We start from the raw sequence: 23,873 nt of genomic DNA, 5'->3' as shown, positions 1-23,873 counted from the left end.
TATGGACACAAAGAAGCAGATGAAAGAAAATTTCTCCCACCTGGAGGACTGTCTCTTCTAGGGATTGGGCAAATCTGCATGGTCTCAGGGCTCTGAGGTGCTTATGGGGGACAGAAAATAGACTAAGTAATGACCTAATGTGCAGTCCGTGGACGGTAAGTCTGTGGAGGCTGCTCAGTTGTTGGATGTCACAAGTTCTCCCTAGAGTACAGGGTGAGGGTCTGTGCCAGTTTGAATCTGTGGTGGACCCCAGAAGAGCCATGTCCTTTAATCCTCATTCAATATTGCTGGGTGGGAGTATTTTGATTGTTCCCATGGAGATGTGACCCACCCAATTGTGGGTGGTAACTTTTGATTAGATGATTCCTATGGAGGTGTGTCTCCACCCATTGAAGGTGGAGTTGCTTACTGGAATCCTTTGAAAGAGGAAACATTTTGGAGAGAGTCCCTTTTTAGTAGAGCCATGAGAAAGCCAGCAGACACTGCCATGTTCGCCATGTGCCCTTCCAGCTGAGAGAGAAACATTGAATGTCATCGGCTTTCTGGAACCAAGATATCTTTCACTGGATGCCTTAAATAGGATATTTCTATAGACTTGTTGTAATTGGGACATTTTCTCAGCCTTAGAACTGTAAACTAGCAACTTATTAAATTTCCCTTTTAAAGTCATTCCGTTTCTGGTATTTTGCATTCTGGCAGCTAGTAAAACTAGAACAGGGTCTGACTAGAGTCCTGACTCCTATATCACTGTTTCCCAGCACCAGAGACATGGTCAGACCAGGCTCAAATCTAAAGGCTGTAAATTCCATCTCATTTTCTCTATGGACCTTAGCTCCAGGGGACTTTGCTTCTCTTTATGCAACCTAGAAAGGTAGTCTGAGGAATAACTGTTTCTGTGTGCATACATGTATGTGTGTGTAAATAGTCAGTATAATTTATTTTTGGTATCAGTGTGCTCTTTCATGCTGTAGTTTCTGATTTTTTCTTATTATTTCTCAGAAGGCTCTAAGGAACTGCATGTCCAAAACATAAGTCTGGATTTTATTTCTCTAGCCAGTGCCCATTGTTTCTATAACAGGTTCAGGGGCTTCAGGAATGTGTGTCTGTCTATTGGCTATACTGAGACTTGATCAAAGCCTGGCTCTGGAGGATCTATCTGATTACTTTACTGTAACTTATTGGAACATGGTGAAATTGTGAGGAGGGCAGGTATTCAGATAAGACACATAGGGCCTTGCTTTCTAAACACTGGCTGTGTTCGTGAAGTTTTACACCCACCCAATATTTATTTCTTTACTTAGGGTCTCATATCAGAGGCACTAGGGTGTATGAACAGAGTCTAAGGCAGAGTTCCTGCCCTGGAAAGTAAGGCTGAGGCATAGGACACAGACCTTACCACTTGCCCCAGCTGCTCTCCACACGTCAGACCTCATAAATTATGGTCTCCAGAGTTAGATATGTTCAAGAAAGTAGAGGCTATACAAGCAGCTCCCTGCTGCTCTTGCTCTGTTGGCAGGTGGAAACATTGTGGGCAGCTGTGGACTCCCAGGGTAAAGAAGAAGAGCCATCCAGACTCTGGGTATTCATGAAAGGAGGAGCATGGGGAACATCATACTACCTCATCTTCTCTGCTATTCCTGACTGTCCCACCCTTCATGCCCAGAACCCTCAGCTGTGGTAGGAGCTATCTCCCTTGCCCTGGTTCTCAGGGGTGTCCTATGGTCTGTCACTAGCAGTTCAGAAGCTGTGTTAACTAACACTGGACTCCCTAGATCTGAGTGCCTTGCAGCTGTCATGTTTCTCCTGAGGAGAAATAGAGGTAGCATCTTTGACTAGAGGGACTTGGGGCATTGGTCAGTGGGGAAGTCAGATATCTGTCCCCTGCCCATTATTATAGGTTTCTTTATTGGGGTTTCCTTCTCTTTCTTCCTCAATTCCTAGGAAGTGAGAAGGGGATGTAGGCAAGGCCAACTTTGTTGAGAGAAGCCTCTTTGAGATGCTGTTGAGAAAAGGACCCAGACAGTACAAGCCTGTGGTGCCACCTAGGGGAAAAGGTGTTCCTAGGCTCAATGCAAGTCAACCTAATTTATGAAAATCCAAGATTCACATTAAAAATAAAAAATGGTTTGGAAAGAAAGGGAGTCATTTTTTAGTTTATAAAAATAATTTGTTATTTACAACAGGTATTCCTTTTTGGGTATCTTAAAAATATTTTCGCATCCTACCTTTTATGTTATTCAATTTAGTAGGGAATTTACAAACCTTTTTATTCATGGAGGGGGAGGGGATGTGTCCTAGTTTGCTAGCTGCCAGAATGCTATATACTAGAAACAGAGGGTTTTTAAAAGGGGCAATTTATTAGGTTGCAAGTTTATAGTTCTAAGGTCATGATATTGTCCTAATTAAATCAAGTCTATAAAAATGTCCAAATTAAGGCACCAACAAGAGGTTACCTTCACTCAAGAAAGGCTGATGAAGTTCAGGGTTTCTCTCACAATTGGAAAGGCACATAGCAAACATGACGACCTCTCCTAGCTTTCTCTCCAGGATTCTTGTTTAATGAAGCTCCTCTAGCAGTGTTTTCCTTCTTCATCTCCAAAAGTCTCTGGCTCTGTGGGCTCTCATGGTTCTTGTCGCTCTGATGGATCTCCTGGCTCTCTCCAAAACATTTGTTTCCTCTTTTAAAGGATTCCAGTAAACTAATCAAGACCCACCTGGAATGGGTAGAATCACATCTTCCTCTAATCAAAGATTAATATCCATAATTACGCATACCACATCTCCATGGAGATAATCTAATCAAGTTTCCTACCTACAGTACTGAATAGGGATTAAAAGAAATGGCTGCCTCCAGGAGATGAATCAGAATTACAACATGGCTTTTCTAGGGTACATAATTCTTTCATAAAGGTTTCATAAACTGGCACAGGATGACACTTGTGTGTAATGTGAGAAGATTTATCAGATATAGGTTACTCTCTAAAAGGGCAATATATTCTTGTTTAAATTTATATTTAAGTCATAAAAGTTAAAACCTAAAAGTATTAATAGAAGGAAGAATTGTTCTCCATTCCTTATTTGGATCCATCTAGGATGGAGAGCTTTACTTCTTGATTAGTATCCACTTATATGCAGTAGACTCCTAGATGCCTATCTCCATCCTAAACTCACTCCCAAACTCCAGACTCCTTCACCCAAGTGCCTGCTCAACATCTCTGCTTTGATGTCTGATAGACCTGAATAAACTATAGATATTCCACCAAAACCTGCTCTACCTGCAGATTAAAAGCCCTGGAGTCATCTCTGACTCCCCTCTCTCCCAATCAGTAGCCAATCCATCTGGAAATCTCAAGGCTCTATCTTCAAAATATATCCAGCATCTGACAACATCTCAACACCTCAACTGCTGACCTGCAGTTATTTCTTGGCTTGAATTCCTGGGACAGCATCCTATCTGGTCTCCCTGCTTCCACCTTTGTCCCTTTACTATTTCAATAGAACAGACCATGGGGTCCCTTAAAACATTAAGTGAGATATTGTCTCTGTTGTTTAGACAAAAATTTGCAATGCTTCCCTATTGTACTCAAAATAAAGGCCAAAGTCCCTACAATGTCCAGCACAACATGCCTCCAGGTTGCCTCTCTGTCCCATCTCTAGGCATTACCCCCTTGCTCACTCTCTTATAGCCACACGCTCCTGCACACCAGGACCTGCCCAGGGCCCTGCATTGGCTGTTGTCTGTACTCTTCTCTCAGATATCTGCATGGCTCTCACCACTCCCTTCAAGTGTTGGCTCAGATGTCAAGCACTCAGTGAGGCCTACCCTGATCAACTACCTTGTAAACTTCATACCCAAGGATCCATACTCAAACACCATTTTACTCACTTGAACAAAGTGCTCTCTTGAACTTAAGTGTAGTCATTACAATGCAGTTGAGTTAATTAAAAGTAGGGTATCTATATTTCCCAGTTTGCCTGGGATAGTTCAAGTTTATGCTTGTTGCCCCTAATTAATAGCATCCTCTTTCAGTTCTCAAAAGTGAACAGATTTGGATGTTAAAGTCTCTGATCATTCTAGGGGGAACCTCTGATACATTTAGCTTATTCCCCAAATGTAGTCAGATTAAAAGTAATTTGTTCATAGTTACTCCATTACTTTCTACTGATTTTTAGTGCCAGACACCAAACACCTTTAGAATCTTTCCCCAATTTCCCACCCTTTCCTTTCTCTGTTGAAAACACACAGGCATACATTTGTGCATGTCCAGGCACACAGCAGACCTTTCTATGAGAATCTGGGGAGAGAAAAGTAAAGTAAGTTGAATATTAAGAGCCACTACTTGCTACTTGTCCTGCTCCTGTGTGATTCTGAACAACTCTCCCATGGTTTAATTTCTTCAAATGTCATTCACGCATGCATGCATCTATCTACTTCTTCAACAATATGATTATGCATCTACCAAACCATTATGGCACATGAAGTCCTTGCCCTCATGAGGGAGATAGAAGACAAACTAATAAGTGAACACAAGTTCAGAAAAGTACCATAAAGGTCAAGGTATTACAATAGTCTTGGGGAGAGGAACTTAGGGTGAACAGAAAATGACAGACTGAGGAGGGAGTATCTGAGATGCGGGAGATGAGTAGGATCCTGCCCTGGGAAGGCAGAGTAGATAGCATTCCAGGAAGAGGAAAGAAAACTTGCAAGCCTCTAAAGCATAAAAGAGCATGATATATGAGGGACTCAAAGAAAGACAGTATGTCCAAGCCATAGGCAGCTGGAAGAACAGTCTGAGATGAGAGAGAAGTAAGGGCCAGACAACCAACCCATGGTTGGTAAGGAGGCTGAGTTTTATTCCAATTGAGATAGAAAGCTGTTGCAGGGAGATGACCTAATATAATCTGTGTTTTTAAAAGATGTCTTTGGTGATTTCTTGGACAACGATTGAAGAGGAACAAGCATGAAAGTAAAACTTAATGGTTATTATAATAGTACAGGCAAGAAATTCTGGTATCTTGGTCTAAAGAGGTAGAGGTGGAGAGAAGTAGATAGACATATATCCTGGAAGAAGGACTGATAAAACTTGCTGATGGATTGGATATGAGGGGTAAGGGAGAGAGTGGAATTGAGGAAAACTCTCAGATTTCTGACTTAAGCTCTTGGTGGATGGTGGTGCCATTAACTGAGAAAGGAAGACTTGAAAAAGGAATTGGTTTAGTGGGATAAGATAAATGCTACTGTTTGGGGTGTATTTAGGACTGAGATGCCTGTGAAAACTGTGAAGAGAGCAGTTAGATATAGAAATCTGGAGCTAGCAGACAGACAAATGCTGGGAGGTAAATTTGATAGTATTTAGAGTAATGGAAATAGGGATGAAATCACCTTGGGAAAAAATACAGGTGCTTTAGAATAGCAAGCGGCTTTCTGAGAGTAAATAAGTGGCCAGAGAGGTAGGGGAAAACCAAGAGAAAAGCCAGAGAAGATGTTTCAAGGACAGAGAGGGGCCAACTGGGTCATATGTTTTGGAGAAATCAAACAAGATGAAGACAGGAAAGCTTTCACTAGATTTCACAACATGAAGATCATCAGTGACATTAGCAAGAGTAGTTCAGGTGAAGTGGTGGATGTGATGCCAAATCAGAATGGTTTGAAGAATGAGTGAACTATTCATAAAGTTCTTACCAAAACTAAGAATAGAAAGGAACTTCCATACCTTGAAAAATTACATCTGAAACCTATTGTAAGTACCACACTTAATGGTGAACTAATGTGCATACCCACATTTCTCCCCAACATTGCATTGGAGATCCCAGCTCAATGCAAAGGCAATAAAAAATAATATTGTCTACATGATTAGATCTAATACAAGGATTCAGCATCCTGACTAGGTATATGGTATCCAAAAACTATTCATTAGCATCAAACAAACAGAAAGATAGAAAAAAAAGATTTCATTCAAATAACAACTTAAAAATATAGGGTGGGCAATGGTGGCGCAGTGGCAGAGTTTTTGCCTGCCATGTCAGAGGCCCGGGTTCAATTCCCGGTGCCTGCCCATGGGGGGAAAATGTATATATTTCTATATATATATGAGAGTTTTCCTCAATTCCACTCTCTCCCTTACTCCTCATATCCAATCCATCAGCAAGTTTTATTAGTCCTTCTTCCAGGATATATGTCTATCTACTTCTCTCCACCTCTACCTCTTCAGACCAAGATATATGTATATATGAGAGGGGGTGCATGGGTGGTCCAATGGTAGAATTCTCATCTTCCATGCGGGAGACCCAGGTTGATTCCTGGATCATGCACCCAAATATATATATATATATATATATATATATGACCGTTTTGGGGAAAGCAATGAACCTTTACCAAGGACTGTGTCAGGAGATGCCCTGAAAGAGGGGCTCTTTGTAGCTATTTGGTCTGTGACTGTCCCTCCTTCATCTGGAAAGGCATGCCCTCATGGGCTTGATATAGTCACTAGTGTTTCTAGAGGATGGTAGCCTATGACTTTGGTTATTTCATCCTACATAGATAAGAAGAAACTTAAAGTATAAAATGTTCTGCAAAAATATTTTTGTCAGAAGTTATGCAGGCCTCTTACTTTTTAATATTTCTATGTGAGACTACAAGAAGCTTGCCTCTCATCAAGGATCCAAGGAAGAAAAGCTATACTTATGTGTCACCATTAGTCAGCTATCCCAGTTACAAATAAGTGGCCAGACAAGTTCTTTCTTGGAAAGCTGCTCCAGAGTCTGCCCATGGGTGGACCTCTTGCATCTGCCTCTCCTACAATGGGGACGGAGAAGATGTTCTCTGTTACTCCCATTCTTGAAAAAAAGGAAAGAAACCACACCAGCATAGGGCTGAGAAACCAGTGAAGGTAATATCTGATACGAGTATTATTTTAATATTGTATAGAGTAGAAAAATTAGAAGTTTGTTGGAAAGCCTCTAGCTTACATCTGTCTCTCAAAGTTCTGAATCTTTTGTTCACTCCTGAAAAAAGGAACTAATTAATGAATTAGGGCTTCACAAGGAAAAGGAGGCCTTCTCTGATCTTTTAACAGGCAAACCCTAAAATAATGGAATAAAAGAACCTGAGTAAATTACAAGATGAACAGTACTTATAGAAAAGAAATTTCAGTATTACAAATATATTAATTTTCCCTAATAAATCCATAACTTATAAATCCAATTTAATCTCAATTAAAATCCCTGATGGATTTTTTCATGAAGTTAACAGTAAACAGAAAAAGAACAAGGAGTGGGGACTTGCCCTACCAGATATCCAGTCTTCAGAGAGATATATAATCAATGAGAATGTTGGGGGTATTTTCAAGGGATAAAGTGGACTTGGAGCTGGGGAAGAAAGGAAGTAAGGGTTATGGCTACAAACCAGTGGAGTCAATGGTTTGGATTTAATGAGCTTAGGAACTACTGCAGTGAGGAACTCCTGCAGGTAAGCTGAAGGAAGGACCAGAGGTCAGAGAGTGGTCTATTTGAGATTCAAAGGTAATCCTGTTTCTAGTGATATCAAGTCCAAGATGTGGCTTTGGGAGTGGGGGTCTGATATCAAGTAAAGAAAAAGTCACTGTGCTTTGGTTAAGGAATTGAGATGTCCTTTTACCAATTGGATGCTAATTTTACAAGAATTAAGACATGATTTAATGGTATAAAAAGGTGACTGAGGCAGTAATAATATAGTCACTGGAGGAAAGGGCATAAACAGGAAGCCAGTGCATGGAAATAAGGATAGTAACAGGATGGTATAACTGCTTAGCATGAACCTCAAAACAGCAAGAGGTTCTACAAAAGGAAGGGGAAGACTTGTCTGAAAGTAGCCCTGGAGGGAAGCAAGGTCACTGACCCTTCTCCAGCCTTGAGACACATGGGGTGGGAGAGAAGAAAAGACTTACTTGTGAGGTGTATTCAAGAGACTGGTACAATCTTTATGTTTACAAGTTTATACTATAAAGAATTAATAATGGCCACATTTGTATTAATTGTTCCCATTCATTTCACCTTCCCAACTTCTCCCTTAATGCTCACCATGCTTTATAGTCCCAGCAGAAGAAAGCATTTGAAAGGCTGAATATTTCTATATAAACACAGCATGTATGTATGTTAAAAAATATATATTTATTATATACATAAACACAGAAAGGGAGGGTGACATAAGAAGAAGAGTGGATTTAGGGTTAGAGCAGGATTTCTCAAAGAACAGCATTATTAATATTTTGGGCCAGATAACTCTTTGTTGTAGGGGGTTGTCCTGTGCATTATCAGATGTTTAGCAGCATCCCTGGCCTCTATCCAATAGATGACAGTAGCATCGACACCTGTAAGAGTCCTAACAGCTCAACATGTCTCCAGATATGACTAAACGTTCCCTGGGGACAAAACTGCCCCCATCAAGAACCATTGGGTTAGAGGTGTGCCATGAAAAAGGAGGGAGGATAGTAGGTATCCAAATGAACAGGGAGGATGACAAAGGGAGATGAAATCCAGGTAACACTTTGGTCTCCTTAGTTTGTGGCCCAAATGGCATTCAGTTAGGCATCTCTAAATTTTAGCATAAGCTCAGTAATTTATAATAGCTGCTTCTTACTGTCTCATTTTAGTTGGCCATGTGGCAAGCATTAAAGTGGAATGCTTTGATTGCTGGGAAGCCCTAATGGTGGGAGAAGGGATCTCCTACTTACTTTGGAGACACAACATCTCATCTTTTATCAGTCCCAAATTTCCCATTTAAAAGTATGATCCTTAAAAAGAACTTAAATATTGCTTAAGGAAGCTATATTCGCACTCAAGTCTGAAGAGTTGAAAATATATAATCAGCAGTTATTAAAGGGAAAATCAATCGAATATGATACTACCTATCAATATCAAAACTAAGTTCAGTAATTTTGTTCCTTCAACATTTATCTCAGAATATAACATCACATCACTTAGCACACAAATTAAACTGGTTTTCAAAATATTAAAAAAATAAAATAATGAGAGGCGGAGCAAGATGGTGGCATAGTGAGGTATGGAACAACTGTGGGGAGGACATAAGTGACCAGACACACATTGTACACCACTCTGGAACAGGTGGAATGGCTGAGGTCCCACACAGAACTGTCAGTCTCCCAAGCTGTGGAAGCCAGCGCCCCTCCCCCATGAGCATGGCAGGTTGGCTCCTCAAGGGGAAAGGAAAGACTTTACTAGTAGCAAGGAGTTAACTAAACCAAGCTCCAACTGTGGAATTAACAAATTATGACTACTGAAAACAGGCCCTGAGCACAGATAAACCTGGAGTAAGCACTAAAGGAAGAGAGAATTTTCAACCTGGTAGAGAGGGGGCAAGGCTGATGGAAACAAAACAAAACAAAACAAAAAAACCCCAAAAAGCCAGAGGCTTTTTAAGTTAGCACTAAATACTGGAACAGGGCCCCTTTTTAAGAAAAGGGGGCACATAGAGCCTGGGAACACATAGAGCCATGTACCAACTCCAGTTCTTGTTTGGCAAACCTGGGGAGTAGGGGTCTGGTGCTGAAAAGGCTTTTTATTGTTGTTTAATTTCTTATGGCTCATTAGATAGGGGGAACTGTGAGCATGCTTAGGCTTTAGCACTGCCCCAGCCAAGGGCTGAATTAAGGTATGTCTGAGAAACAAAATAGTCAGGTGGACTAATCACTTAAGGGTATATCTTCCCCAAGAAAAGGGGGGTGGAGCCCAGATCAAGTAGGGGCCTTCTTTCAGGGAATTTAGGCCCCAAGGGCTGGAAAACAAAAGCAATCAAAACTACCTCAGCTTTGGTCCCAACTATGCCCCTGGCAAGGAGAGGCTGCTGAAATTAAATTAAAGGCTGCCATCACCTTATACTGGTGGGAAGCTGCTGGCAGACAAGTGCCACATGCTGGGCAGGATAGGAAAAGCATAGAGTCGAGAGGCTTCATAGGAAAGTCTGACAACCTGCTGGGTCACACCCTCAAGGAAACCTGATACTGGCTACTCTCTCTTCCTGAGACATGGGCCTGTTTCATCTGGGAAAAATCTGACTAGGTCAATCATAACTGAGGAGACCCTCCTCAAAAAAAAAAAAGTCCATATAGGCAGGGCAAGAACTGAAAAATTCCGATCAGTTAAACAGAACAGAGAGAGAATAAAGCCATCCTACAAGAAAACCCTACGTAAAAGAGTGAAAACAACCTCCAGTATAAAGTAAGGAAATCAAATGCCTAGATGCCAGCAAAAAAATAATGAGTTATACTAAGAAAACTGAAGATAGGGCCCAGCCAAAGGAACAAACCAACAGTTAAAATGAGATAGAGGAGATGAAACGACTAATTCAGGATTTCAAACAGACATGCAAAAATCTCATAAAAAATTCAAATCAGTAAGTTGAGGGAGGATATAAAGAAGACATTAGGTGAACATAAAGAACTCGAAAGTTTGAAAGAAACCATCACAGAACTTATGAAATGAAAGGCACAATAGAAGACATGAAAAAAAACAATAGATTTGAAGAGGCAGAATAAAGCGTCTTACTTTACTTTACTTTAGTGAAGTAGAGGAGAGAACATCTGAAATTCAACACACAAAAGAAAAAATAGGGAAAAGAATAAAAAACTATGAGCAGGGTCTCAGAGAACTGAATGAAAACATGAAGTGCACAAATATATGTGTTACGGATGTCCCAGAAAGAGAAGAGAAAGTAAAAGAAGCAGAAAGACTAACAGTGGAAATAATCACTGAAACTTTCCCATCTCTTACTAAAGACATAAAATTACAGATCCAAGAAGCATAGCATACCCCAAACAGAATAGATCCAAATAGAAGTACTCCAAGACACTCACTAATCAGATTGTCAAATGTCAAAGATAAAGAGAGAAAACCAAAAGCGACAAGAGAAAAACAATCCATCACATACAAGGGAAACTGTGTTAATTTTTCAGCAGAAATCATGGAGGTGAAAAGACAGTAGTATGATCTATTTAAGATTCTGAAAGAGAAAAACTGCCAACCAAGAATTCTATACCCAGCAAAACTGTTTTTCAAAAAATGAGAGGGAGATTAAAATGTTTTCAGACAAACAGTCACTGAGATAATCTGTGACTAAGAGACTGGCTCTACAAGAAATACTGAAGGGAGCCCAACAGACATATAGGAAAAGACAGGAGAGAGAAGTCTGGCAAACAGCATAGAAATGAAGACTTTCAATAAAAGTAGAAAGAGGGAAAAAATTAGATATGACATATAAAATCCAAAAGACAAAATGGTAGAAGAAAGTACTGTCTTTACAGTAATAACATGAAATATTAATGGACTAAACTATCCAATTAAAAGACACAGACTGGCAGAATGGATTAAAAAACAGGATCCATAAATATGTTGTCTATAGGAGACTCACTTTAGACCCAAGGATAAAAATAGGCTGAAAGTGAAAGGTTGGAAAAAGGCATTTCATGCAAACAACAATAGAAAAGAGCAGGGGTAGCTATACTAATATCAACAAATTAGACTTCAAATGTAAAACAATTAAAAGAGTAACAGAAGGACACTATGTATTAATAAAAGGAACAATTCATAAGGAAGACATAACAATCATAAGTATTTATGCACTGAGCCAGAGTGCCCCCAAAGAAATGAGGCAAACAATGAAAACAATGAAGGGAGAAGTAGACACATCTACAATAATAGTTGGAGGTTTGAATTCATTGCTCTCATTAATGGACAGAACATCTAGACAGAGGATCAATACAGAAATAAAGATTTTGAATAATACAGTAAATGAACTAGACTTAGCAGACATTTACAGAACATTACACCCCATAGGAACAGGATACACAATTTTCTCAAGTGCTCATGGCTCATTCTCAAAGACAGCCGTATGCTGTGTCACAAAGCAAGTCTCAATAAATGTAAAAAGATTAAAATTATACAAAACCCTTTCTCAGAAAATAATGGAATGAAGTTGGAAATCAGTAACAGGCAGAGGGCCAGAAAATTCACAAATATAGACATGCTAAACAACACACCCATAAACAACCAGTGGGGTGGGTCAAGGAAGAAATTACAAGAGAAATCAGTAAATATCTTGAGGCCAATGAAAATGAAAACACAACATATCAAAACTTACAGGATGCAGAAAAGGTGGTGCTGAGATGAAAAATTATTGCCTTAAATGCCTATATTAAAAAAGAAGAGCAAAAATTAAGGAATTAACTTTTCACCTGGAAGAACTAGATAAAGAACAGCAAACTAACTGCAAAACTTACAAAAGGAAAGAAATAACAAAAATTTGAGCTGAAAATAAATGAAATTGAGAATATGAAAACAATCAAGAAAATGAACAAAACCAGAAGTTGGTTCTTTGAAAAAAATCAATAAACTCAATTTTAGCTAGGCTGACAGAAAAAAAGAAAGAGAGCGAGGATGTGAATAAGTAAAATCTGAAATGAAAGAAGGGACATAACCAATGACCCCACAGAAATAAAGAGGTAATGAAAGGATACTATGAGCAACTATATGCTAATAAACTAGACAATGTAAATGAAATGGACAACTTCCTAGAAAAGCATGAACAATCAACATTGACTCAAGAAAAAATAGATGACTTCAATAAACCAGTCACAATTAAAGAGATTGAATCAATCATCAAGAAGCTCTCAAAAAAGAAAAGTCAAAGACCAGATGGCTTCACATGTGAATTCTATCAAGCATTCAAGAATGAATTAGTACCAATCTTGCTCAAACTCTTCAAAAAAACTGAAGAGGAGGGAAAGCTACCTAACTCATTCTGTGAAACCAACATCACCCTGATACCAAAACTAGAAAAAATTACAGACCAATCTTTTTAATGAATATAAGATGCAAAAATCCTCAACAAGGTTTACCCAGAGTGATGCCCTGATGAATCCCAGAGTGATTTGATCAGTGAGTGGAAAAGTATTTGCAAAGCCCCCTTCAGAGAATGGTGAGAATGGGGAGAAATTCTACTTCCCCAAGTTGAATTCTTGATATTCTCACAAGCAGTGTGGACAACCAAAGCTATAGGCTGAGCCCCCAGTCTTTGGGTTTGTTCATATGAAACTTAACCCCACAAAGGATAGATCAAGTCTACTTAAAACTTAGGCCTAAGAGTCACCCCCAAGAGAGCCTCTTTTGTTGCTCAGATGTGGCCTTTCTCTCCAGCCAACACAACAAGCAATCTCACCACCCTCAGGGGACATGACTCCCAGGGCCCAGTGGACCTTCCTGGCAACATGGGACAGAAATCCTAGAATAAGCTGAGACTCAGCATCAAGGGATTGAGAAAAACCCTAGAATGAGCTGAAACGGAGCATCAAGGGATTGAGAAAACCTTCTCGACCTAAAGGGGGAAGAGTGAAATGAGACAAAGTGTCAATGGTTAACAGATTCCAAACAGAGTCGAGAGGTTATCCTGGAGGTTATTCTTATGCATTGAGTAGCTATCACCTTGTTATTCAAGATGTAAGGGAGAGGCTGGAGGGAACTGCCTGAAAATGTAGAGCTGTGTTCCAGTAGCGATGTTTCTTGAAGATGACTGTATAATGATATAGCTTTCACAATGTGACTGTGTGATTGTGAAGACCTTGTGTCTGATGCTCCTTTTATCTACCTTGTCAACAGACGGGTAGAATATATGGAATAAAAATAAATAATAGGGGGAACAAATCCTAAAATAAATTTAGTTTGAAATGCTAGTGATCAGTGAAAGCGAGGGGTAAGGGGTATGGTAGGTATAATTTTTTTTCTGTTTTCGTTTTATTTCATTTTCTATTGTCTTTTTATTTCTTTTTCTGAATGGATGCAAATTTTCTAAGAAATGATGAATATGCAACTAAGTGATGATATTGTGAATTACTGATTATCTATGTTAATTTTTATTTCATTTGTTAATTTTTTAAATTAATAAATAAAATTTTAAAAATCCTCAACAAAATACTTGCAAGTTGAATCCAGCAGTACATTAAAAGAATTATACAACATGGCCAAGTGGGATTTATTGGTTAAACACAAGAAAATCAATTCATCTAATACACCATATCAATAAGTCAAAGCAGAAAAAACACATGATCATCTCGATTGATGCAGAAAAGAAAATGCCTTTGGATGTAAGGCATCCAAATTGGAAAGGAAGAAGTAAAACTCTCACTGTTGCAGATGACATGATCCTATATGTAAAAATTTTGAAAAATCTATAGCAAAGCTACTAGAGCTAATAAATGAGCACAGCAAAGTGGCAAGTACAAGCTCAACACCAAAAAATCAGTAGCTTCCCTATAAACTCATAATCAGCAAACTGAGAAGGAAATGAAGAAAAAAATTCCATTTACAATTGCAACCAAAAGAATAAAATATTCATGAATAAGTTTAACTAAACATACAAAAGACCTATACACAGAAAACTATAAGAAAATTGCTAAAAGAAATCATGGAAGACCTAAATAAATGGAAGGGCATACCATGTTCATGGATTGAAAGACTAATTATAGCTAAGATGTCCATTCTACCCAAAATGATTTATAGATTCAATGCAATACCAACTAAAATCCCAACAACTTACTTTGTAGAAACAGAAGAACCAATAACCAAATTTATTTGGAAGGGCAGGGTGCCCAGAATAACTAAAAATATTCTGAGAAAGAAAAATGAAGTGGGAGGTCTCACACGAGCTGACTTGAAAGCATATCAAAGCTACAGTGGTCAAAACAGCACAGTACTGGCATAAAGGTAGATCTACTGACCAAGGGAATCAAACTGAGTGTTCAAAAATATGGCCTCTCACCTGTGGACAACTGATCTTTTTTTTTTTTTTTTAATATTTTTATTGAAAAATCTTTACCCACATACAGTCCATACATGGTGTACAATCAATGGCTCACAATATCATCACATAGCTGTATACTCATCACCATGACCAGGTTTTAGAACATATGCATTACTCCAGAAAAAGAAATAAAAAAGTAAAAGAAAAAACTCATACATTCCATACTCCTTACTCCTCCCTTTCATTGACCACTATTACTTCAATCTACCCAATTTATTTTACCCTTTATCCTCCCTATAATTTACTTACTTTTTATCCATGTATTTTTGCTCATTTGTCTACACCCTGGATAAAAGGAGCATCAGACACAGGTTTTCACAATCACAGTCATGTTATAAGTTATATCTTTATACAATCATCTTCAAGAATCAAGGCTACTGGTACATAGCTGAACAGCTTCAGGTACTTCCCTCTAGCCACTCCAATACACCATGAACTAAAAAGGGCTATCTATATAATGCATAAGAATGACCTTCAGGATAAACTCTCAACTCTTGAAATCTCTCAGTCACTGAAACTTTGTCTCATTTCTCTCTTCCCCCTTTTGGTCAAGAAGACTTTCTCAATCCCTTTATGCTGGGTCCCAGCTTATCCCAGGAGTTCTAGCCCATGTGCCAGGGAGATTTACACTCCTGGGAGTCATGTCCCATATAGGAGGAAGGGAAGTGAATTCACCTCCAACTTGGCTTAAAGAGAGAGGTCACATCTAAGCAATCAAAGAGGTTCTCTTGGAGGTGACTCTTGGGCCTAATTTTAAGAATGCTTTGCCTATCCTTTGCTAAATGGAAACTATGGATTAAGTTTCATAGGGGCAAATCCCAAGATTGAGGGCTCAGTCAATTGATCTGGTTGTCCCCACTGTTTGTGAGAATCATCAGAAATCCTACAAATGGGGAAGTTTACAGAAATTCTACAAATGGAGAGGTTTAATATGTCCTTTCTCAGTCTCCCAAGGGGACTTTACAAATACTTCTTTATATCACTGGGATATTTCGGGGCATCACACTAACCTGGACAAACCAACAAATTCTTACGCCCTATTCAAGATTCCATGTATCCACAGTGTTCAATTAAACTGACGACACAAGGACAACTGATCTTTGATAAGGCAGTCAAGCCAATCCAATTGGGAGAGAGCAACTTCTTCAATAAACGGTGTTTGGAGAACGGGATATCCATATGCAAAAGAATGAAAGGGGGTCCATATCTCACACTGTACACAAAAATTAACTCAAAATTTTTAGTAGGGCGGTATCTTATAAATCTTGTGATAGGAGGTTATTTCCTAGACAATGAAAAACAAACAGATAAGTGGGATCTCAAAACTGAACACTTTGTGCATCAAAGAACTTTGTCAGGAAAGTAAAAAGGCAGCCTACGCAATGGGAGACAATATTTGGAAAACACATATCAGATAAGGGTTTAATATCCAGAATTTATAAAGAGATTCTACAACTCAACAACAAAAAGAGAGGCAACCTAATTGAAAAATGGGCAAAAGACATGAATAGGTACTTTTCAGAAGAGGAAATATAAATGGCTAAAAGGTACATGAAAAGATACCCAACTTCACTGGCTATTAGAGAAATGCAAATCAAAACCACAATGAGATATCATCTCACACTCGTTAGAATGGCCATTATAAAAAACAAAAACGGAAAATGACAAGTGCTGGAGAGGCTAGAGAGAAAGATGTATCCACTATTGGTGGGAATATAAAATGGTGTAATTGCTCTGGAAGGCAGTTTGGCAACTCCTCAGGAATCTAGGAACAAAACTGCCATATGATCCGGCAATCCCATTCCTGGGTACATATTCAGTGGACCAGAAGGCAAATACACAAACGGACATTTGCACATCATTGTTTATAGCAGCATTGCTTATGATTGCTAAGAGAGTGAAACAGCCCAAATGTCAATCAATGGATGATTGATGAGTGGCTTAAATAAGGCGGTATATACACACAATGGAATGTACATATATATTCCGTAAGATTAAAGTAATGAAGCATGTAACAGCATGGTTGCACCTTGAGGACATTATGCTGAGTGAACTTAGCCAGAAACAAAAGGATAAATACTATATGGTCTCTCTAATATGAACTAACAATGAGTGAACTTTGAGAGTTAAAGTTAAGAACACAGGTTATCAGGAGATAAAAACAGGGTAGAGATTTTGCATTTGGTGGTGAAGGAGTACTGAATGTGCAACAGGACTGACTGTAAAAATTCAGAAATGGATAGCATACTACAATCTGATGGTAGCAAAAGGACATTGGATGAAGCTGAATGTGAGTATGGTTGAGGGAGAAAGGCTTGGAGCACGCCTGACATCAGAATGAAAGATAGGGGATAAGGACTGAGACATCAAAATTTAGGAATGCCTTGAGTTGGGCAATGTTGGTAACTTTATGTACAAACATAAAAACGTTTTTACATGGGTGAGAACAAATGAATGTCAACATTGCAAGGTGTTGAAAATGGGATGGTATATAGGAAAAAATACAATCAAAGCAAGTTAGGGTCTATAGTCAACAATAACATTGTAATATGCTTCCACTGAATGTAACAAAGGCATCATGCCAAAACAACAAGCGGGGGATATGGGGGGTGGGTATGGATTCTTTGCAGAAGGAAAGGAAATGTCTTCATATAGATTATGGTGGTAAAGGCATGTCTATTTACTTAGGTTAGACTGTATGTATGATGTACAAATAAACTCTTTAAAAATGAACAGAGAGAAACAAGGGCTACAGAAAATGTCAAGAGATATACCTATTCACTGTTGGTAGGGAAGCTGAGAGGCAAAGCCCCTCCAGAGGACAGTGTGGTGATTTCACAGGGACCTGGAGATGGGGTTGCCATATGATCCTGCAACCCCGCTACTAGGTATATAACTGGAGGAAGAGTGGGGACATGAGTGGATTGTACACTGGTGTTTATGGCAGCAGTGTTCATGCTTCGCAATGGATGTAGATGGCCTAAGGGTACGGCTGAGGAATGGAAAGGGAAACTGTGGTGTATACATACAACAGACTACTGAGCAGCTCCAAAAAGGAATGAAACTGTGAAGCATGCAACTAAGTGAATGAACCTTAAGGACAGTATGTTGAATAAACTGACAGAAACAAAAAGACAAATATCATGTCTCACTTATATGAACTAACTACAATATACAAACTTGGAGAATTGAATTCAAGAGCAGAGGTTCTCAGGTTGTAAAAAGTCCTATATAGTAAGCTCTTACAGCAGTCACATCTATTCCGGAGTTTAACTGTTATTTCTTAATTCTGAGACACTGAGATATTTGTGTATAATCTTGTTGTTCCCTGGAACCTCGGGTATTTGTGTGACACCCATGACACAGATTTAGAGCTCTGAAGCTATGAAAAGTCAACAGTACCCCATACAGAAACTGTTAAAAAAGTTGAAAAAGTGATCAGACTTCGGCTAGAGATATGAATGAAGCTGATCTGGATAGGACTATAGTATATCAGAATACAGGGTAAAGGATGAAATGGCCTACATTTTTAAACTTCAACTTCTGCATGAGACCAAAGGGAGAGATGTTTATTTGGTACAAAATTTTGGGTAGCACATTATCTAATTTAACTAGGATGGTCAGTTTATTTGAACACCATAATTACATAGAATCTTGAATAAAGCATGAGCTATTGCTGGTTTGTGTAGGTTAGTGTGATGCCCTGATACATCCCATAGTAATTTGGGCAGAGTAAAAAAGTCTTTGCAAAGTCCTCTTGGAGGACTGGAGAAAAACGAGGACATATTAAACTCCATCTGGGGAATTCCTGATATTCTCGAAAGCAGTGGAAACACATAATTCAATAGGCTGAGCCCTCGATCTTGGGGTTCACCATATGAAATTTATTCCTGCAAAGGAAAAGCTAATCCTACTTATAATTATGCCTAAGAGTCGCCTCAGAGAACTTCTTTGGTTGCTCACATGTGGCCTCTCTCTAAGCCAACTCAGCAGGTGAACTCACTGCCCTCCCCCCTACACAGGACATGACTCCCAGGGGTGTAAATCTTCCTGGCAATATGGGACAGAACTCCTGGGATTAGCCAGGACCCAGAATCATAGGACCAAAAAAGCCTTCTTGACCAAAAGGGGGAAGAGAGAAATGAGACAAAATAAAGTTTCAGTGGCTGAGAGATTTCAGAGCCAAGAGGTTATCCTGGAGGTCATTTCTATGCATTGTATACATATACCTTTTTAGTTCATGGTGTATTGGAGTGGCCAGAGGGAAGTACCTGAAACTGTTGAACTGTCTTCTAGTAACCTTGTTTCTTGAAAACGATTATATCACTATACAGCTTTTACAGTGTGACTGTATAATTGTCAAAACCTTGTATCTGATGCTGCGTCTATCCAGGATATGGAAAGATGAGTAAAAAATAAAGAAAAATAAATAAATAAATAATGGGGGGGAGGTAAAAGTTATGTCAATGAAAGGGAGGGATAAGGAGGATGGGATGTATGAGTTTTTTCTTTTCATTTCTTTTTGTGGAATAATGCAATTGTTCTAAAAATGATCATGGTGATGAATATACAACTATGTGATGACATCTGAGCCACTGATTGTATACTGTGGATAGACCGTTTATATGTAAAGATTTCTCAGTAAAAATATTTAAAAAAAAGATAATGTGGAGGACCGGTAAAGATGGAATATAAATTTCCACTTTTGTTGATTAAAAAATAAATAAGAAATGACAAGAAAGGGTTAGCTGAAATTAAGGCAACATTTATTCAATTTCCTTGAAATTATAACCCTTAAGGCATAAATGGTAGTTATTCGTGAAGGGCACAATTTTTTTAAGGCCTTTTATAATGGGTTTTTAATGTGGAAATACATCATATTTGATTGGTACAAATTTGAAAGAACTCATTTCTGGCATGGGCTCTTATTCATGCATCTTTCCTTACTATCCTTTGAACAAAATCACTGTGTTGGTGGTAGAGCACGGGCAGCTTCAGTAGCCAGTCTGAAGACTGCCCTTTTACTGTGGCCTACCCAAGTGAATAACAACAGTAGGCCACGACAGGCTCCTTGCTCTTCTCAGGCTGTGTTCTGAATGATGACTGCGATACCTTGGCCACCTCCAATGCAAGCCGATCCAACAGCATATTTTCCACTTCGACGCCTAAGAAAGTAAGCAGTGGATGAAATCTACTCAAATGAGGGATAAATGTAGCTTAAGCTATAAATAATTAATAATGGACAGATTTGGATTATTCATTCCCATCCAGCTCATCTTCCCAACCTCTCTTCTCATCCGCAATATTGGTTTATAAAGTTGCAACAGGATAAAGACTTTGGAAAGCTGAATACTTTCATTAAAAAAAAAAAGTATCAACACAGAAGGGGAAAGTAACCTGAGAAAGGGATGGGCAAATTAAGATTAGAGAAACTGAAACAAATAGATAAGCTTAAGTATATTATGGGAAAGAAGTGAGGGTAGGACATAATTTAGATAAAGAGAGGAAGCTGAGGGAAGGGAATGAATTCAGCCCTTCGATTTATATGGTTTTAGGTTTTTACGGCACTAGAATAAATGTAATTAATGATAACTGTCCAAGTGAAAGGGCAAATAATTTAGAAACATTTCATATCCCTTTCATAAAAATTAGACTCTTTTAAAGTACCATCTGTTCTCTTTTCTTTGTTCGGACATAATGGCCTGAGGAAACTGCCCAGGAATTATATTTATACATGGCAATTACTCATTTCAACTCAATGAATCATACAGGGAACCAGAGTCAGTTTTCAGCCTGACACACTTGGTTTTGTTTGCAACTATCCTAGTAACAGAGAAAAATGGCCCAAAAGACCTGGTACCAGACAGAGGAGCTCTTCTGGCAAAACTGAAAGGTACCAAAGACACAAAAGGCTCCTCCTGGAATCCTGAAAACAGTGACAAGAACAACAGGCTCAGACCCAAACTGTTAGTTTGCTTATGTTTCTTAAATGACAGAGCAAATCAGTTTTGTTTTCTTAAATAAATTTATTTTATGTCTTTAGCTGGCACTAAAATGCAAATACTATGAAAATAAGGGACACTTTATTGCTCACAGCCATGCACCAGGACCAGGGACAAGGCCAGGCACACAGTGGGTCCCAGCAATCACGTGCTGAGCATAGAGTGAATATGAGGAAGAGAGCAGGGCCCACATGCAGAACCACTAATAAGTTAACTGGATCATCTATAAGGCCAGTTCAGCTGAAAAGTAGGCCCAAATAATTTATTTCTGGTGAGAACCGTTGCAAGGGGCTATGAGGAGGAAGAATGAAAAATATTGGATTGTTCTTAAAATATCCAAATCCATGCATTTTCATTAAAGGCAGCAAATCTGAAATGCAGCAATTATTCTAGCAAGTACCTTAATTCATGAACCAGGTGTGCAATAATTCTTGATCCAGATCCTCCCAACGGGTGACCCAAGGCAATGGCTCCCCCATTCACATTAGTTTTATTTGGGTCAAGATCCAAACTCTTCTCAACTGCCAAGTACTGGGGAGCAAAAGCTTCATTTACCTTTAAAAAAATCAAAACACTGATAAAAATCCTTATTCACAAATAGATTTCTAACCAAGAATTTTCCAGTCCTAATGATGCATAATTCTAATACTTTTGCTGTTTCTTCTAAATTTTAACCTATCTTTAATCATTCTGTGTAAAGATAGCAGGTTTGAAAATGGTATATTTACTAAATGATATTTTTGCATCCCTTAGGGAAAAGAAGGGATCAATAATCTTGTTTTTCTGTACATACTAGAGGTAGTGGGATACTAAGAAAGCCTGTAAGTTTTGGAGCTAGATGAGCAGTTATAGTCTTGGCTGTATTATTTATTAGTTATATATGAACTTATGCATATTATTCAAACTCTGTGATGTTCAATTTTCTACACTGGTAAAATATGACTGTTGTATCATCCTCAGAGTTATTGTTAAGGTTAACTGAAATCATGGGTATTGAGTGCTGTATTACCTGACACATAGCAAGTATTCAATAAATGTCCTTCTTAATTTTGTTATTATTAACCCTTACAACAGTCATAGTTTCAAGAAGAAACTAATAAATAAGAAAGAATAAACCTTCAGAAATGGATACACAAAGGGAACGGTTACTAAGCTGAAATATGGCAGCAATGAAAAGTATCATATTGTTATATCAAAGTTACCAAAAGCTGGCTAGGATAATTACCTTTGCTTTACACATGTACCATACTTCAAATTTATAGTACTGAATTTTCATATGATCTTAGCAAAGGAATTCTATGGATAAGAAAACTGATTCTAAGAAACTTTTTTTATAAAACTGGGATCAAAAACTAGTTTTTTCTTGGTCTTGTACTCATTCCTACTATATTTTGTGCATTTTCAAGATGAGGCCATATTTGTCCTTAGGCCCAACATTATTTTTCTATTTATATACAGTCATGGTTAAGGAGGTAGTAACGGGCCTAGAATATGTTGTGAAACTGGGTTTCTGAATCTAGGGAAAAACCACTGCATGATCATCAACAATCCCAAAGACAGCTACAGAAATTAAAGGGTGCTGTGAGCTATGTCCCTGTATATTTATACAAGTATACATGGTTATAAAATGATTATACCAGCTTTGCAGAACTGATACATTTCAAAAGAGTTTCAAGCATGAAGAATCATGACATCAGAAATTTAGCAGTACCTATCTGCTGATTAAAAAAATGGTAATTAAGCAGGCCCCATGAGGCTCTGAAAATGATCTAAGAAAGGAAGAGAGATACAAAGTCATTTGTCTGAAACACAGGGTTAGAGACTCTGTGCTCTGGATGACCAGGAGAGGAAATCTCACATGTGTCTAGAGTAAAAAGGCCCCTTCCCTATCAATTTAAATAGATTTCCTTTGTTATAGCAAGCAGTTATTTCCTAATCCTAAAGAGCACATGTTTATCTAAAATTTTCTAATACTCTCAAAATGCAAAATATATATAATCTATCTTTATATTTTTCTTCTCCATCTCTAGTACTTAAAACACCTTTGTTCTAACACTGATAACATAAAAAAAAAATCACCCTACCAATAAATTTAAGCTTCCAAAGAAAATAATTAGGATAGCTGACAACATAAATTAAGCCACAAGCATGCAGAAAGGCCACCATTAAGTTTAGTGGGGAGAGGTGGGCCCTCAACTTGGAGAGGGGCAAGATTTGGTACTAGATACTGCTTTTCTATTAGGCCAATTATTTTACCTTTATTCTCACTTCAATCTATAAAATATGGTTAAAGTTACTTATTTCTTACCCACCTTATATAATGTTCAGTTCAATTCAACAAGCGTATTAGCAGTCTAGCATGTAAGAGTCCTATATGGTCCTAAGGAAGATGACTGTTCTACTTTGCTAGCTGCCAGAATGCAATATACCAGAAACAGAAAGGCTTTTAAAAGGGGGACTTTAATAAGTTGCTAGTTTACAGTTCTAAGGCCGAGAAAATGTCCCAAATAAAGCAAGTCTATGGAAATGTCCAATCTAAGGTATCCAGGGAAAGATACCTTGGCTCAAGAAGGCTGATGAAATTCAGGGTTTCTTTCTCAAGTGGAAGGGCACATGGTGAACACAGTCACAGTTTCTCTCATGTGAAAAGGCACATAGTGAACATGGTCAGGGTTCCTCTCTCATCTGGAAGGGGAGATGGCGCACACGGCATCACCTGCTAGCTTCTTCTCCTGGCTTCCTGTTTCATGAAGCTCCCCAGGAGGCATTTTCCTTCTTCATCTCCAAAGGTCACTGGCTCATCGACTCTCTGCTTCGTGGTGCTGCAACATTCTCTGCCCTTCTGAATCTCTCATTCTCCAAAGTGTTTCCTCTTTTATATGACTGCAGTAAACTTATCAAGACCCACCCAAACAGGTGGAGACATGCCATCACCTAATCCAGTTTAACAACCACTCTTGGTTAAATCACATCTCAGATCATCACAACAGGAGATGATCTGATTACAGTTTCAAACATATGGT

The 23,873-nt window shown here is 38.5% G+C and overlaps 1 protein-coding gene across 6 annotated transcripts in view; it reads right to left on the bottom strand.

Moving 5' to 3' along the window:
- Positions 1 to 19,597: 19,597 nt before the first annotated feature.
- Positions 19,598 to 23,873, bottom strand: part of ACAA2 (acetyl-CoA acyltransferase 2) — a 52,188-nt gene continuing 47,912 nt past the window's right edge. For 5 of the 6 annotated variants that reach the window (XM_077135493.1, XM_077135494.1, XM_077135496.1 and 2 more), the window contains exons 9-10: positions 21,251 to 21,405; positions 19,598 to 20,013 (exon numbers count right to left, since the gene is read on the bottom strand). In XM_077135493.1, coding sequence (XP_076991608.1) covers positions 19,929 to 20,013; positions 21,251 to 21,405 — 240 coding nt within the window. In that variant the 3' untranslated portion in view covers positions 19,598 to 19,928. Of the gene's footprint in view, positions 20,014 to 21,250; positions 21,406 to 23,873 lie in introns of those variants that run through there. The other variant, XR_013165132.1, reaches the window with a different exon arrangement.

The sequence above is a fragment of the Tamandua tetradactyla genome, chromosome 18 (genome assembly GCF_023851605.1).
Source record: "Tamandua tetradactyla isolate mTamTet1 chromosome 18, mTamTet1.pri, whole genome shotgun sequence".
Classification (NCBI taxonomy): domain Eukaryota; kingdom Metazoa; phylum Chordata; class Mammalia; order Pilosa; family Myrmecophagidae; genus Tamandua; species Tamandua tetradactyla.
Note: the sequence above shows the minus strand (reverse complement) of the source record. Positions and strands in the feature narration are given on the sequence as shown.